Source organism: Wyeomyia smithii, chromosome 3, assembly GCF_029784165.1.
Source record: "Wyeomyia smithii strain HCP4-BCI-WySm-NY-G18 chromosome 3, ASM2978416v1, whole genome shotgun sequence".
NCBI lineage: Eukaryota > Metazoa > Arthropoda > Insecta > Diptera > Culicidae > Wyeomyia > Wyeomyia smithii.
In genome coordinates this window covers 275,844,961-275,860,914 of record NC_073696.1, presented here as the reverse complement: position 1 = coordinate 275,860,914, position 15,954 = coordinate 275,844,961, and the positions used below count along the sequence as shown (strand labels likewise).

Here is a 15,954-nt window from a genome sequence, read left to right as displayed (position 1 = left end):
TGGACAAAAAAGAGGTCAGTTATAACCAACATACCGTTCAATAAATCTTGCATGGTTTCAATTCTGCTGGACTTTTGGCTGTGCGCTTCACGAATTTGTTAAAATGTGATGTCGTCATAGAAAGCTGCCGCAAAACGCATGATTTATACTTAAAAACATGCTGTACCAAAAATCAAATAACTTTTAAAGCGGCAGCTAAAGTTGGGTTTTTTGAATAGCTGAGACTGGCATCTTTAAATTTGAGAAGAATATAGAGAGGGTACTCGCTGGTAAATCACTTTTTCAAATGTTTGAAATTAGTGAAAAATTGGGTTTTTTTATCTGTGTGAAACGTTGTGCTCAATCGTGGTAGTAGGATATACTCAGCTATCTAAGTTATTCTCCTTTAATTTAACTCATATTGAAGAGATTTCATGCATAATATCATTATTATTTTTGAGCTCCTGCATTTTGTAGGTTGGTAGAGATGATCGAAATATTTTTTTGGTTTTATGAAATGTTAAACCCCAACTTCTCCTACCTCACGATGTACTAAAACATGCGAATTCTTTACAACCTATGCTTGATTCTTGGTCTGTGGGCATTCTAGTTTCTGTAAAATATCGATTTTGAACCTAATTGGTGCGCAGACCTCGGGTGGCGTAATATCGTCCAGTCAACGGTCTATTTCAAGTTACCCCTAGATTCCGGTCATATCGTAATACAGGATTTAATTTTACTTTCAGGTTTCCGATTTGCTCAGTATGAGCGAAGAGCTGCAGCATCATCACAACCAGCAGCAAAAGCAGCGTAGTCAACAGCAGCAGCAACAGCAACAGCACAACGGATCGACCGAAGCCGTCGAACAGCACATAGAAGTAAAGCAAGAAACGCAATAAACTGTTTGTACTGTTCTGTATTCTACTTTTTCGCAACTAGTATCTGATTGTGTGAAACTTTTTGATGGCGCTTCACTTATGAATTGTTTACGTTCAATCAATTGCCTTTCTTTTGCTCGACTGATTTGACTACTGACAGACTGACACTAGTCTAAAATTTGGAAATTATTTTTAAAAAGAGTATTATTTTTACAAGCATGCAATTTGTCTTGAGTAACGCAGTTACAGTTTTTAATCGAATGAATGTCGCCATAGTATTTTTTCTTATTTATTCATTCATTTATGTTTAGATTTAACCAAGGCCAATAAATATAAATTTTTTTCAAAAAACATTTCGTTTCGGCTTCGTTTCTAACAACCAAAAACCGCTCTAACATTCTGTTCACACTCATTTAACAACACCTTACTTTCAGGACCGGGTAAACAACCTAAGCCGCATAAAGTCGGAGCTGCAAACCAACCTGCAAATCCAGAGCCTGTTCGGTCTGGCCAACCCGATGGGTATCAATCCACCGTTCGTGCCACCAACGGCCGCCATCGCCACCACAAAGTTGGTGTGCAGCTATTGCTACAACGTCTACAAGACGCCGCAAACGCTGTCGAGGCACATCGAAAAGTTTCATAGCTAAGCACATGGTGAAAGATTTCACCACTGAAGGCGTCGTCGTGCGTCGGCTGCAGCCGTCGTGTGACATGCTACAGTACTTGAAGTGTGTAACGGCGGTTGCACGCAACACCGGCCATTTCGAAATTGAGAAAAGTAAAAGTACAAAAGGCGCGTTCGAAAATATTATTCCTCAATTGGAAAATCGCAACACATATTCGAGGAATGATATCTTTGGCCAGCGTCTACTAATACACATAAACAAACACACACACGCATACACTTTCTACAGTACACATCGAGTATGTTTAGAAGCCCTATTCCAACAAACAGTTGCAATATAGTGTCTACTGACTTAGTACGGTTTAGAGAATACGAGATCTATTAAGTAGACAGGATGAAATCTATGCTAGGATTGTAGAAATTAGATATTAAATGTTTTCCCGTGTAGATATTTACTTGATGGTAAATTGGACGCAAAGTTGCAGGGTCAATTTGGTCTGAACCGACTGTTTCCAAGAGGGAGTAGAAGGGGGGATTTGCCGATCGACTAAATATGAGCTAATGTGTTTCTAGCGCTAAAACAAAAGGTCTCGTAGGTATTGTATTATAATTCTAGGACAAAATCAAAAGAAAAAAGAAAAAAACCCTTTTTCCAGTCGAGAACAGAAACAGAAAAATCGAACAAGAAAAACCTAAAACCAAGGTAAAAAAAAACAATGTTTCGAGTAAGATGTATCAAAGACTATTTTTGTATTTTGAAGCTGTGTTATTCTATTCAGGAATATATTGTGAAGCTGAGAGAATAAAGACGATGTCTAGTCAAACTGATGGTGGTTTTACTTGTGGGATGGATTTGAATGGAAACGTACGCCAGAAAGAAGATTGTTGTTACTAAGTTTTAATTTCAGCGAGATAACTATTATAAAAAAGCGTAAATTTCGAAATTTATATGCAAACCCGCAAAATTTCGAAAACTTTATTTGTAGAAAGTTTTGCATAATGTCTGTATACTTTTGAAAACACTAAAGAGCTGATTTAAATTATTTCACAAATCCTTATAAAAAAAGGACAACATTCTTTCTAAAACACATGACGACCTCAAAGCCAACAAAAAGCAAAAATTAGTCAACTGTTTTCGAAAATTCAGAGAACGTTGAATCATTTTTGAAACTTCGAAAATAATATTTTTCATGGGCCATATTACAGAAGTCGACTCGACTCGACCATGTACTTCAAATGAAGAGTTGCTGGTCGAAGCGTCTGTTATATGGCCCGATATGGAAAAAACTTGCCTATAATCGAAATGTGTATGAACAGCTTCCTGTCTTCCAGTTTTCAGTCACTAACACAAGCCATTGCAAATCAACGACAAAGCTGTAAAATTTGGTAGGGTACTCACGGTTTTTTAGTGTAATCTCGTAAACTCATGGTTTCATATACCTGAAGGATGTTTTTGAATTACACAAAACTGGAAACAAATTGAAGCACTTTTCCGACCAGACAACAGTAAGCACTTTCACCTCACGAATTTTTTAATTTATTTTTGACTAGAAGCAATGACAGATGATAATACGCCTACTACGTTTTCAACTTGTAAACATTACAGCATGAAACAGTTTTTAAATTTGTCCTTAATAACTGGTAATTTATTCTTTCTATCAACAGCACAGTTGTGCAGTAAAAATATTACCAAGATTACTCCACAATGGTAGCTTTTTAACTGAATAGCAACTCGCCTTTTTTAAACTAGAAAATGACTCTTGTTGTTAATTTAACCACTCACTCATTTATTACATCTATGGATATATAAAAATGTGTATAAAAAACGGAAAATAATATCACCACGTTCACTTAGCTATCCTGTTAGCCATCAAAAAGAGATTATAGCATTCTCGCAGTTCCTCAACCAAACTTTTCGGCAGTTCCAACTCGATGAAGCCGCGCTTGTCGCCACGCAATGCGGCAAATATGTTCCACGCGCAGATATCGCGCAAACACCGCAAAGGGTAGTGTATCTGGACCTCGATCCGGGCCAGCTTACCGTTGGCGTCTATGTTGGTGTACCACGGTTCCGGATAGTAAACCGGCTGGTGCTTGACCAGCATCCGTTCGCCGGTGGATTTATCGATAAACACCCACGGGTGCGTTACATACGTGTTAACCGGCACCTGAGCCGCTGGCTCCAGTGCGGAATAGTGGATAAACTTTGAGGAATAATTTACCCAATAAATATCTACCGTTCGCTGGGTAAAGTTCTTGAACAGAACGAAAGAACGTATCTCGGCGGACTCGGACTTGAGCTTCGGATCCATAGTCAATCGGTTGAAGAGTTTGTTTTTATTCGTTTTGCACTCGACTAGTGGGTCATTGTTTCATGGGTGATTTTATTCGATTGTTAACATTTCCATGCTGAACGATCTGCAATAAAAAAGTCCAAGTGGTGGCAAATTAGTAAGAACTTGTTTTTTCTGTACACCCCGCTTATGACTACGTGACTTTCTTCTTCCCCGTAGATATGAGACTGCAATAAATTAAATCAGTGCAGAATATACACAGATATAATTTAGCAACGATAAGGAAATGTTAACAAACACAGCGAAGCTATTTTTTTTTGTTTCCTTGACGAAACGAATAGTGTTTTGATGAAGGTTGAATTCTAATTAGGGGTAGCGAAAGTTACACGATTTTGTAACCATGACCAAAGTAAAAAAAAAAAACAAATTGATGTGATTTTAACTTACCAAATTAACTTTAAGGAACTGAAACTGGTTGCCTACATGGTGAGCTCTGCTTTCAATATTACGCAGCTTAACAAAATATTTACATGAATTGGAAATGTCATCGGGGTTCACTGCTTCTTCGCACTTCTGATTGGATTGTTTTCCAGTCACATAGCACGTGTTCAGAGATGCCAGATGTTTTTGAAAAATGTCTGCAACTGCTCGAAAAACCGGAAAAATGTAATCGAAATCTGAAAATAATCTATCCGTGATCCGAAAAAATTTCGCTCGCGCAGGCGAAAGTCTGTAAAAATCTGCAAACATTTTATAAAAGGAGACTCTGATAAAAATCTGCAGAAACCGTGGAAAAACTGCAAATATCTGCAAATCAATAAATATCTGCACACGGACTCCAAAAATCTGCGTTTTGCAGACAAATCTGCACATTTGGTATCCCTGCACGTGTTGCACGGACAAGTTGAAATATTTCAAGCAAGCGCCGTGCTGCCAGAAGAAAAGAAATCAAGTACGACTTCAGCATTTTTGGTTCGACTTTTATCGATTTGATTAAAACTTTGCTGATTTGATTATTACACAAGGCTGTATCTTACAATAATAATTTTGTCCTTATTTTTTTTAACCTATCGAAAATTATTGTTAAAGAAATTCTAATTTGAAAATAAGCACCCCCAGTTTCTTTTACCGAACATGTTAAAGGCAGTTCATTTTTTTTCTTGGAGCCAACGGTAAATTTTCGATATTGCTAATTTTATTTCATTCGAATGAAATGGGGCATGAGAAAGAATGTTAATCAGTCTTATCATTCATCTAAAATCAACCAGAAAACTTGAAAGTGGCCTGACGACATTTACAACGATGGAGACTTTTTTTCTGTAGGAGTTCTTGAATATCTGCATTTTATGCTTATATTTTAACCCGTTCCCCGCTGGTGGTGCCATATGGCATCACCTGACATCTAAACATTGATTACAGTTTAACGGTTATGCTTAAAAATTTCTACGATGAAACCATTACATGATTTTAATATGCGATTATAGGTTGGAGGTCATTTTACGATATAAAAACTGATTTCTCTCCGCGGAGATAGGATTAATCATTGGAATTACAAAAGAAACCTACCGGAAATAGAACAGCTCTGGGTGCTTAAGATAAAAAATACACCTTTCAACGGAGTTCAGTGAAATCAGTATAAATCGTATATGTTTTTTGTAATATGTATGAAAGATTTAGAGTAATTTAAATAGTGATTTTTAAAGTAAAAACTAGGAACAAGACAAAATTTCAATATAGCGAAATATTTACAATATTGAATATTCGAATGTTTTTTGAATATGTTAAAAATAAAGTGATTTTTAAAATGAGTATTGGCATCTGTTGAACAAGATCGACTCACTACGTTTTTACATAATTCAAACATGTTTTTACATCAATTTTTGATCCGGGGTGACTTTGATTACTTCATTGGTTTGATGAATTTAAAGTGAAACATGAAGATTGCACTAAATAAAACGGACTAAAATGTCTTAAATGAGTTGTTCATGGATGAATAATGATATTCACAAGCGCCAAAAACATGTCCACGTAGGGAGGTCGTTGGCCAATGTCTGCAGTTCAAAACTCTTCAGAACACAATGTTCTAAATATCTACGATTTGAAAATCGACTATAGTGTCATACCTTGCTTAGTCCGGTTATATAGGCATTTCTTAGGACCGCTCATTCTTTATGTCGGATATAGATAAAGCGCATCGAAAACTACGTAAAGTGGTAACGTTGGCGCACCCAGCGAAAATGACCAAGTACGATTTCTTTGAGTGGTCTAGCACGGTCTCGTGCTTTTGTCCTCTTATAACTAGGGTAGCGAACGGCTTCAGCAGCAGTTTTCTTCGGCAGGTTTCTGCAGGTTATCAGAATATATAGAGACAGTTTCGTAGCACACTTTCGCTCTGGAAAGTTTGATATTTTAACACCAGCGGGTCGCTGACGATGATTTGTTCCGTTTGAATTTGCTGCCGATGAATTTAGACGTGATATTATTGCGATTCAAAAAACCCCTAACAAACGTCTGGATTGATGCTGAAGTTAGAGGATAACCTCATTCTTCGACAATCTTGATGGTTTCACAAAGCTCTGCTTCTTGATCTGAATCTTGATGGTTTCACAAAGCTCTGCTTCCTGGAAGTTGGTCAAGACTGCAGGTCATCCGAGTGGATTGAAGTGAAAACTGTGTAATTTGTTATACAACGTTCCTAACGGTATATTATTGAACCGAGTTGCCTCGCGAAGCGAAAAATGTTTTCCTTTAACAGCTGCGATAGCTTTAACCACAGCATCATCGAATCATCGGCACCCCTTGTCAAGCGACTTTCAAATGCGCAAAGGCGGCGACTGAGCAAAAATCTTCGCTCCGGTCTCTCGTACGAAGAAACCAGGAAGCTGGCCCTCCTTCCAACAGAGCAGCCTGCTCAATCGAACCAAGTTGCCGTCAAGCGACAGCGGTCGGACGACTTGGTGTCCCCAAACACCAGTACTAAGTGTCCACAGCCTAAAAAACTGCGGAACGGCACTGGTTTGGGGTCATCGGGTTCAAAGCCGCTCCCGAAGGCCACATATAGGGACATGGTGGGAGCTATAAGCCTTGTGGTTACTTCTGCTACCCACCCCAGCTCCCTACTCACAACGGACCAGCTTCAGGCTGTCCGGACCTCCATCCTCGATCACATTGCGGACCAGGAAAATCCAACCACCAAGCCCAAGTTTAACGGTTGCCATCTAAAAAATGGCTTCCTGCAACTTGCCTGTGCCGACAACGACACAGTGCAATGGTTGGAAAGGGAGGTACCTTCTCTCGTACCATGGGAGGGAGCACAACTTCGTGTATATCACATGAAGGATCTGCCGAAGGCCAGACGGTATGTCGGTTACTTCGCGGACAGTGCGAACTCTCCGGACGAGAAGATTCTTCGTTCACTCCAGAATCAGAACGACCATCTCTCTACCAAAATGTGGCGAGTCTGTAACCGCAAATTGGTAAAGACCTTGGTCGAACTAGTTCTGGATACTGACGAAGAATCGGCCAAACTCGTTGAGAGTAGAAATTATGAACTGCACTACGGTTTCGGCAAAGCACGCATCCGAAAGGTAAGCGGAAGGCCGAACGTCACAGGCAGGAAAGACTCCGTCGCAATGTCAGGGAAGGTACGTGCGGGTAACTCCTCCGGGAGTACTCTGCCACCACCCAGGCAAAGCGATCCTGCGAATGGGCTAAAGGTTCGCGTGGAAAACTCCTCCGGGAGTGCCCCACAACCACCCAAACGCAACCCTGCGATTGGGAAGGTACGCGCAGGATGCTCCCCCGTGAGTGCCCTGTCACCACCCAAACAACGCAACCCCGCGGCTGCTCGGACGGTTCCGCCGAAGACTCGCAAGAGTGTGAAGCATCAACCACCGAAAAGTCGCACCCCCCGGAGTCAAAAACCGCCACAGTGTGCGCGACGACCTTCTGTTGCCAATCGACTGCTGCAACCGAAGCCGAACAGTGAGGAAGAGCAACTTCCATCAACCAGCCAAACCGCTGTTGGCAGCCGTCAGTCAATACCAGGATCATCTTCCGATCCGGACAAAGACGGCAACTTCACTGCAAAGTGAGCAGCCTTCGCTGCGTGCAAGCGAATCTCCAAAAGGCGCCTCGGGTGTTCTTTGCAGGAGATTCGCCAAAGAGCAGCTAGCGACTGCTTTCATCCAGGAGCCGTGGATCAACGAATCCAAAGTTCTCGGACTTAACGCTCCTAACGGTAGGTTAATCTACTGTGACACGCAGTCCAAACCAAGGACTGCAATTCTGCTAAATAGAGAACTAAATTTTTTACCTATTACAGAATTTATCCAACGCGACGTCGTTGCCGTCACGGTTGAAGTACCGACAACCAGAGGAAAGCAGGAAATGGTTGTCACGTCGGCCTACTTCCCGGGCGACCAAGGTGATATACCGCCACCCGAAGTTGCTACGCTCGTGCGGTACTGCAAGGGAATAACCCCACGTTTATCAACGCTATCAGACAGGAGGTCCTTGATCTCACTCTGTGTAGCGCCTCTATTTCTGAAAGGATTAAAAATTGGCATGTCTCCGATGAAACTAGTTTGTCGGACCACAGACACATCGTTTTTATTATGGAGGCTAACCCTCTGAAAAGAGAGCTGTTCAGAAATCCTAAGAATACAGATTGGGAATCCTTTAAGGGACACCTGATCGATTCACGAACTTTCAGTTACAGCAACATTCGAAATTCAGTTGACCTGAATTCGGCAGCAAATGATCTACAAAACAGAATCATGGATGCTTTCGACGCTAACTGTCCACTAACACAGCGGTCAGTATGCCGTGACGTACCCTGGTGGAATGATCAACTTAGTGACCTTCGTCGGCAAACTAGGCGGTTGTTCAACAGGGCAAAAGTCACGTCTAACTGGGACGACTACAGGGTGTCCCTCACTAAATACAACGCCAAGCTACGCAAGGCTAAACGGAAATCCAGAGTTAGTTTCTGTGAAAGAATCCATACTCTGCCGGAAGCTACGCGGCTCCAAAAGGCGATGTCCAAAGACCATACTAACGGTTTAGGACAGGTGAGGAAAGAGGATGGATGCCTCACTGTCACTACCAAGGAAACGCTGGAGGTTCTTATAAACACCCACTTTCCTGGATCGACAGAGACCGAAGAACTGAATAGTGATGGGTCGCGGCAGGACAATTCGAGACATATGGCGTCTCGGGAGTCCATCCTGCTGGCCCGTCGACTGTTCACGGAAGCTTCAATAGGTTGGGCTCTAAGCTCATTCGACCCTATGAAGTCTCCTGGTCCAGACGGCATACTACCCATCTTTCTACAAAAATCGGCCGCAGTTATCATGTCCGAACTCATCAACCTCTTCAGAGCCAGCTTTATCCTGGTTTATCTCCAAAGTTGGAAGAAAGGACAAAACCCTACCTAAAACTTTCAGACCCATAAGTCTGATTTCATCGCTTCTCAAGTTGATGGAGAAAATAATGGATAAATATATCCGTGACGAGTTTCTTAAAGACTCCCCGCTGAACAGGAACCAACATGCCTATCAAAGCGGCAAGTCAACAGAAACTGCTCTTCACAGCTTAGTGACGTTGATTGAAAAGTCCCTAAGTTATCAGGAGACGGCGCTATGTGCCTTTCTTGATATTGAAGAGGCCTTCGATAACACGTCCTTTGCATCAATCGATACGGCTCTTTCTAATAAGGGAATCGACCAAACTTCGAGGAACTGGATACACGCAATGCTCTCTAGCAGAGTGATCACAGCAACCTTGGGAGATTCGTCTGTAACAATGTCAGTGGTCAAGGGGTGCCCGCAAGGAGGAGTTCTCTCGCCCTTGCTATGGTCACTAGTTGTCGACGCACTTCTCAACAAGCTTTCACAGCTTGGTTACGAGGTCATTGGATACGCCGATGACATCGTCCTCATCGTCAGAGGTAAAGATGACGCAACTCTGTCGAGCCGAATGCAAACGGCTCTGAATACCACCATGTCATGGTGTTTACAGGAGGGTCTAAACATAAACCCCTTAAAAACAGTCCTAATTCCATTCGGCAGACGAAGGACGATCTCCATCACTCCTCCAATACTGAATGGAGTTAGACTGGGCTTCAGCAATGAAGTCAAATATCTCGGAATTATTTTGGACAAGAAACTGAACTGGTCTGCACAACTGGATCATGCCGCTAAGAAAGCGATCTCAGCGATCTGGGCCTGCAGAACTCTGTTCGGTAAGACCTGGGGACTAAAACCAGACTTGGCACTCTGGTCTTACAAGACCATTGCCCGACCAAGAATCACCTATGCTGCCCTAGTGTGGTGGCCTAAGGTGAACGAAGTGACTGCGCAAGCCAAACTCAAAAAAGTTCAAAGACTTGCATGTCTTTCGGTTACCAGCGCTATGCGAACAACTCCAACTGCAGCCATGGAAGCTATGCTTTGCCTACTACCTCTACATCTTCATGTGAAAAAGGAAGCAGAGCTTGGCGCTCTGAGGTTGCAAAGGAGGCGAACCATACTTAAAGGGGATCAAATCGGCCACTTTCGCATACTTAGGGAGTTCAAACTAACTCCGCTATTAACCACAGTCTCCGACTGGATGGACGTTAGGACCAACATGGATATTCCATATAGAGTGATTGAAACAAACCGCTCTATGTGGAACAATGGAGGGCCTAATCTTCCACCTGGCATCGTCAATTTTTATACGGACCCGGTATCAGGGAAACGTTTTCCCTGGGAAAATGGCCCACCGTTTTTCAAGCAGAGGTATATACCATATATATCTGTGCAAAAATATGTCTGCAACGCTACTACAGACATGCGAAAATCGGTATATTCTCGGACAGTCAAGCAGCACTACTAGCACTTAAGTCCGTCAAATGCGCTTCCAAACTTGTTTGGGAATGCATTGAAACTCTACGGGAACTTTCCCGACAGAATTCAGTTTTTCTGTTTTGGGTGCCCGGACACTGCGGAGTCGAGGGTATTGAACACGCTGACTACCTAGCAAGACAGGGATCAGCTCAGCGGTTTATTGGTCCCGAGCCGTTTCTGGGTACGTCCATTTCCGCTATCAAAAGCGAACTATTAACTTGGGAAAGGCTAGAAATAGTATCCCAATGGCAACAGGCACAGGGTTGTAGACAAGGCAAACAGTTTATCTATCCGAACCCTGGAACCGCCAGAAAGCTACTTAGTCTAAATCGTAGTGACCTACGGATAATCACGGGACTCCTCACCGGACACTGTCCCGCTTTTTATCATTTAAAGAAAATCGGCGTAGTGTTGAACGACACCTGCCGATTCTGCAAATCTGAACCAGAGAGTTCAGAGCATTTGCTTTGCTCTTGCGAAGCTCTTGCTTCCTCTAGGTACAACTTCTTAGGAAGTTACCTTTTAACTCCATACCAAGCATGGAGCTCCAATCCCAAGCAGGTCATTAGTTTCATCAACTATGTTGTACCTAATTGGGGTACAGGTTTACAACAAAACAGTTCTACTCCATCAATGAGTACGAACAATCCGTAACCTGTGCACAGCAATCGGGGCCCGCCACAAAAGACAATCAGCAAGAATGTCGCAGTGGCATTTCAGTACCCAGTGCCCTTCAGGCATACAGAGAACCACAGCATCGGAAGGGTGCTGTGCATACGCCCTTGCATTAACCTTTTTCTTAAAATTTCGAGGCTTTTTAAGCACAATAAGAACGTTTGAAATGATTCACCCACGAGAAACTGCTCGAAAAACAAACAAAGTAATTCGTTGCCTGACTGACGAGACGATAATTCACGGGTTGCTTTGTAGTCTAACGTTGTACATATAGTAGGAGACGTCGGGAGTTGCCTTTATAAGGAAAGCATGAAATATGACGTTGAGCTTATTGAGACTTCAACTTGCTTTCGAGGAAAATATAGCATAGCATAGGTAAATAATAAAATCGCAAAATGAACCAGATGAATGGTGCCTGCGACTAGCATTACATTATGATTGTGCCATTTTTGCTGGTTCACAATTCTGACCAATAACGCCACGACCAAAAGACGGTTCTACTTGGAAGGAAAAGGATGGTGATACTCGTTTTGTTTAGAGACCGCGGGTTCCACTGCATCTCTACGAGATCACAGGATGGGGTTTGTAATAATTTAAAAATGAATAGCTCTGGTAACGTTTTGTTGAATGATACTATACGTTACGTGAAACTAAACGTCAATTATCACGAAGAGTGTTGTGCGGACAGGACTGTTCTTGAGCTACATTATCTTGCACATGATATGTGATGCGCGAAGTATTTCCGTAAATACTGGATATGCGAAAAATTATAACCTCCAAGTTTTACTCGAACCAATTATAGCTAAAAATAATCCTGCATTCCCATCGATGACATCCAAGGTAGAATAGAATAATGTAAAAAAATACTTAGCATATTTGTGCCGTCTAGGATTCTACTACGAACATAATTTGAAATTGTTCTTTTCAATAATCCTGTGGCTTCCACTCACTCACTAAACTAACACGTTTAACCCGTAAAGACCCGGGACGGAACTTGTTTTTTGGAAATGCTCGTTCTCAGCACTGGAACGGCCGATTTGGGAAAACTTAGAATTTTATTCAAGGGGAATAGTTGCTCTAAGTTTTGGTAAAGGTGCCACCCCTTTGGACCCCTCCCCATTTTCAAGAGACGCAAAAATGTCTGTGTTTTTTTCTAATTTTTCAAACAAATTGAGCAAACACTGGGAATTTTCATACGTATCAATTGCCCCATGTATCAAATCATGTCAGGTATATGAAATATGGTATGTAAGAGTGAATTTTGGAGTTTCTAAATTATCTCACTACAAAATCACAAAACTACGTATTTTCATAAAAATTCAAAAAACAAAACCGTTTTTCAAATTTTAAGCTCTACATTTTTGCGGCAAGGTCTCTTGAATCCATACGCGATGAAATATTTATTTAAGGATGCAAACATTTTGAGAAAAACCAGTTCAAATTCACCAAAGTACGTATTTTCATGGAAACCTGATTTTCTCAGTCTCCCACAGTAGGTTTTAACTTTGTTCTTCAATTTTCAAGCTCTATATTTTTAGAATAACGTCTTCCGAATCCATAGATGGTGAAAGATTTTTTCTAGCATGTACAGATTTGGAGAAAATCAAGTTTTCATAAGAACTCGTACTTAAGTGAATTCAAACTCGTTTTTCTCTAAATCTGTGCATGCTAGAATAAATCTTTCACCATCTTTGGGTTCAGAAGACGTTACTCTAAAAATATAGAGCTTGAAAATTGAAGAACAAAGTTGAAACCTACTGTGGGAGACTGATAAAATAAGGTTTCCATGAAAATACGTACTTTGGTGAATTTAAACTGGTTTTTCTCAAAATGTTTGCATCCTTAAATAAATATTTCATCGCGTATGGATTCAAGAGACCTTGCCGCAAAAATGTAGAGCTTAAAATTTGAAAAACGGTTTTGTTTTTTGAATTTTTATGAAAATACGTAGTTTTGTGATTTTGTACTGAAATAATTTAGAAACTCCAAAATTCACTCTTACATACCATATTTCATCTACCTGACATGATTTGATACATGGAGCAATTGATACGTATGAAAATTCCCAGTGTTTGCTCAATCTGTTTGAAAAATTAGAAAAAAACACAGACATATTTGCGTCTCTTGAAAATGGGGAGGGGTCCAAAGGGGTGGCACCTTTACCAAAACTTAGAGCAACTATTCCCCTGGAATAAAATTCCAAGTTTTCCCAAATCGGCCGTTCCAGTGCTGAGAACGAACATTTTCAAAAAACAAGTTCCGTCCCGGGTCTTTACGGGTTAACAGTTCAATGGCTTATTTTCACAACTAGTTTTGACAATTGGCACTAGTAATATGCATAACTGGATGAATTTATGTGTATACTTTTGTTAATTAGTCGGTTTGTATTTCAGAATTTGTAATTTTAAATCTGCTTTCGAAGAAAACAATGCAAAAACAATAAAGAAAAAAATCAATAATTTTTCATACTAAGAATTTATATGGGAAGATATTTTGAAAACATTACGTATCGCATCTTGTTGTTTCACATCTGGTTGAACCAATTGTTTGCATGCAATAAAAATTGCTGAAAATCTACGCTCTTTTCAATTTATATTTGAGTGTAAAACTCAATGCTCAGCATGTAAGGCATCAATAGTAAAATAATGAAAAATAGTGATTTTTCAACACAATCAGTGGAAATTAAAACAAATCCCAAGTACTACGAGCGCTTCCTCTCATAAATTAAAAAAAAAAGATGAAGTGATCAAAGTCACCCCAGTTTACGGTACTGATGATTGTTTGCAGTGGTCGGCACCGATAACTGAAAATTTAGCGATGCTAATCGCTGTTTGCTAACTAGAAAATTTAGCTCCACACTTAAATCATCTCGGCAAACTTCCCAACAGCTGATCGAGCTCGGCGAGATTTTTAACAAATGTCAGCAAAACAAATCGACAAAAATTTAGCATGTATATCGATCTGCCGTAAACCAGCATGTGTTGGCTTTTTGTTTGCCGATGTTCTCGAAAACTCTGCAGATCCATTATTTATTATTCATTTTATAAAAGTTTCAATGTTGTGATTAATTCACTTCAAAATGAGTAACAAATTATATTTCCTGTTTTTATAAATATCAAAAAAATATATATAAATATCATATAAATATCCAGTTGGTTCGGCAATAATACAGATATGGTTTTATCTGTGGATGTTGGTGGTTTATGTAGATATCTGTTACTTAATGCATAGTTTTTATAAATATTAAAATAAATAAAGACAAAAAATATGAGAGATAACAATAAACTTTCTCTGGTAAAATTGTGTGTTTCGTTATAGCAAATAATATTGTGGAACATTGAAAAAATCCACTAAAGGCCATTTAAATAGGCAGATAGAAGTATAGTGTCTTCGGTAAAGTTATTTCCTACAAAATGTGTCATTGCTTTGCCGATATGCTATATGCAAAACTAAGAAAAAGAAGTTTTTTACTATTTTATTTACTTTCTAATTCTGAAAAACCTACATAACTTATCAAATCTAACTAGCAAAATCACCCAAAAATCTTTGACGAAGTTTAAACTCCACAAGCTAATCAGCATTGATAATGAAAAGAATAGAAACTCAAACAACGTAGGCCAAACATTGAAGCACGTGTTAAATATCCAAGCCTGCTGCGAGCTGTTATTGGAGAACTCATAGAATTTGATGACGTATGATTGAAAAGTTCTTTTTCAACAACATATTATGTTTTTGCTAGTATCGCTAGTCGATATCGCAATCAAAATTAAGAATACTAATCCTTGGAAACAATTAATTCCATTCATCCTGTCCAAACTAAGTCCTGATCGGAATGTACCTACACGTTCGATCTGATGACGGCCCCAAATAAATTTATTACCCAGCCTGAATAGCTCTCATTATCCGGTACACAAACATTTTAGTACAGGCTCCAAACAGTACGGATTAATGATCCTAAATAATGTTTTGTGGCTGACAAGCGCCAGGAATCACAAATAACCAGATCCAATAACCAGAGCGTAATAAACGGAACCAAATTGAACGGTAAGGGGAAGGGGCCGGCATGTGGCGGATGTTTTTATGGGTAATCATGAAAACACTAAATCTACCGACAAATACAAATCCGGTACTGGAGGCACTGGCGCACGAACAATAGAGAACTCGCTCTCGTTGACTTCGGAAGATTAACACCATTTCAATAACGGCAATTGAGTCAATTTTCGACTTACGACTTGTTGCAACACGGCGAGGAAAATTGCCGATAATCAGACAATAGGAAAGCAATAAATAAATGCCAAATGGTGGCAAAAGAAAATAAACTCCCCGCACTGAAACAAGTCGACATATATTCTCTATTAAATTTGTCCAATGAATTTAACGTACCAAAAGATCTCTTAATTTTATATGATTCCATTGGAAATCCATTTGTAAATTAAATGTGATACAATAATTTTAACGAATCGCACAATGGAATAATAATTATCGGATTTTCACATCCATTTTATTTGAAATTCATTTACGTCTAACATGTGCCGTAAAAATTTAAATTTGAAGGCAACATTGCGGAATACATTTCATAAAGTAGGTATATAAAACCATCATGTATCGGA

The 15,954-nt window shown here is 40.1% G+C and overlaps 2 protein-coding genes across 7 annotated transcripts in view; one reads left to right on the top strand and one right to left on the bottom strand.

The window, feature by feature from the left end:
- The window catches only part of LOC129727716 (gastrula zinc finger protein XlCGF57.1), a 54,215-nt gene extending 51,906 nt beyond the window's left edge, over nucleotides 1–2,309 (top strand). For 5 of the 6 annotated variants that reach the window (XM_055685807.1, XM_055685802.1, XM_055685803.1 and 2 more), the window contains 2 exons: nucleotides 726–857; nucleotides 1,292–2,309. In XM_055685807.1, the coding sequence (XP_055541782.1) occupies nucleotides 726–857; nucleotides 1,292–1,507 (348 nt within the window). In that variant the 3' untranslated portion in view covers nucleotides 1,508–2,309. Of the gene's footprint in view, nucleotides 1–725; nucleotides 882–1,291 lie in introns of all 6 variants that reach the window. The other variant, XM_055685806.1, reaches the window with a different exon arrangement.
- A 936-nt stretch (nucleotides 2,310–3,245) lies between these two features.
- On the bottom strand, nucleotides 3,246–4,387 carry LOC129729965 (protein Vhl). Its single transcript, XM_055688896.1, has 2 exons — nucleotides 4,227–4,387; nucleotides 3,246–3,903 (listed from the first exon to the last, which is right to left on the bottom strand). The coding sequence occupies exon 2, from the start codon at nucleotides 3,795–3,797 to the stop codon at nucleotides 3,333–3,335; it is 465 nt and encodes a 154-aa protein (XP_055544871.1). The 5' UTR covers nucleotides 3,798–3,903; nucleotides 4,227–4,387; the 3' UTR covers nucleotides 3,246–3,332.
- Between the last annotated feature and the right edge of the window lie 11,567 nt (nucleotides 4,388–15,954).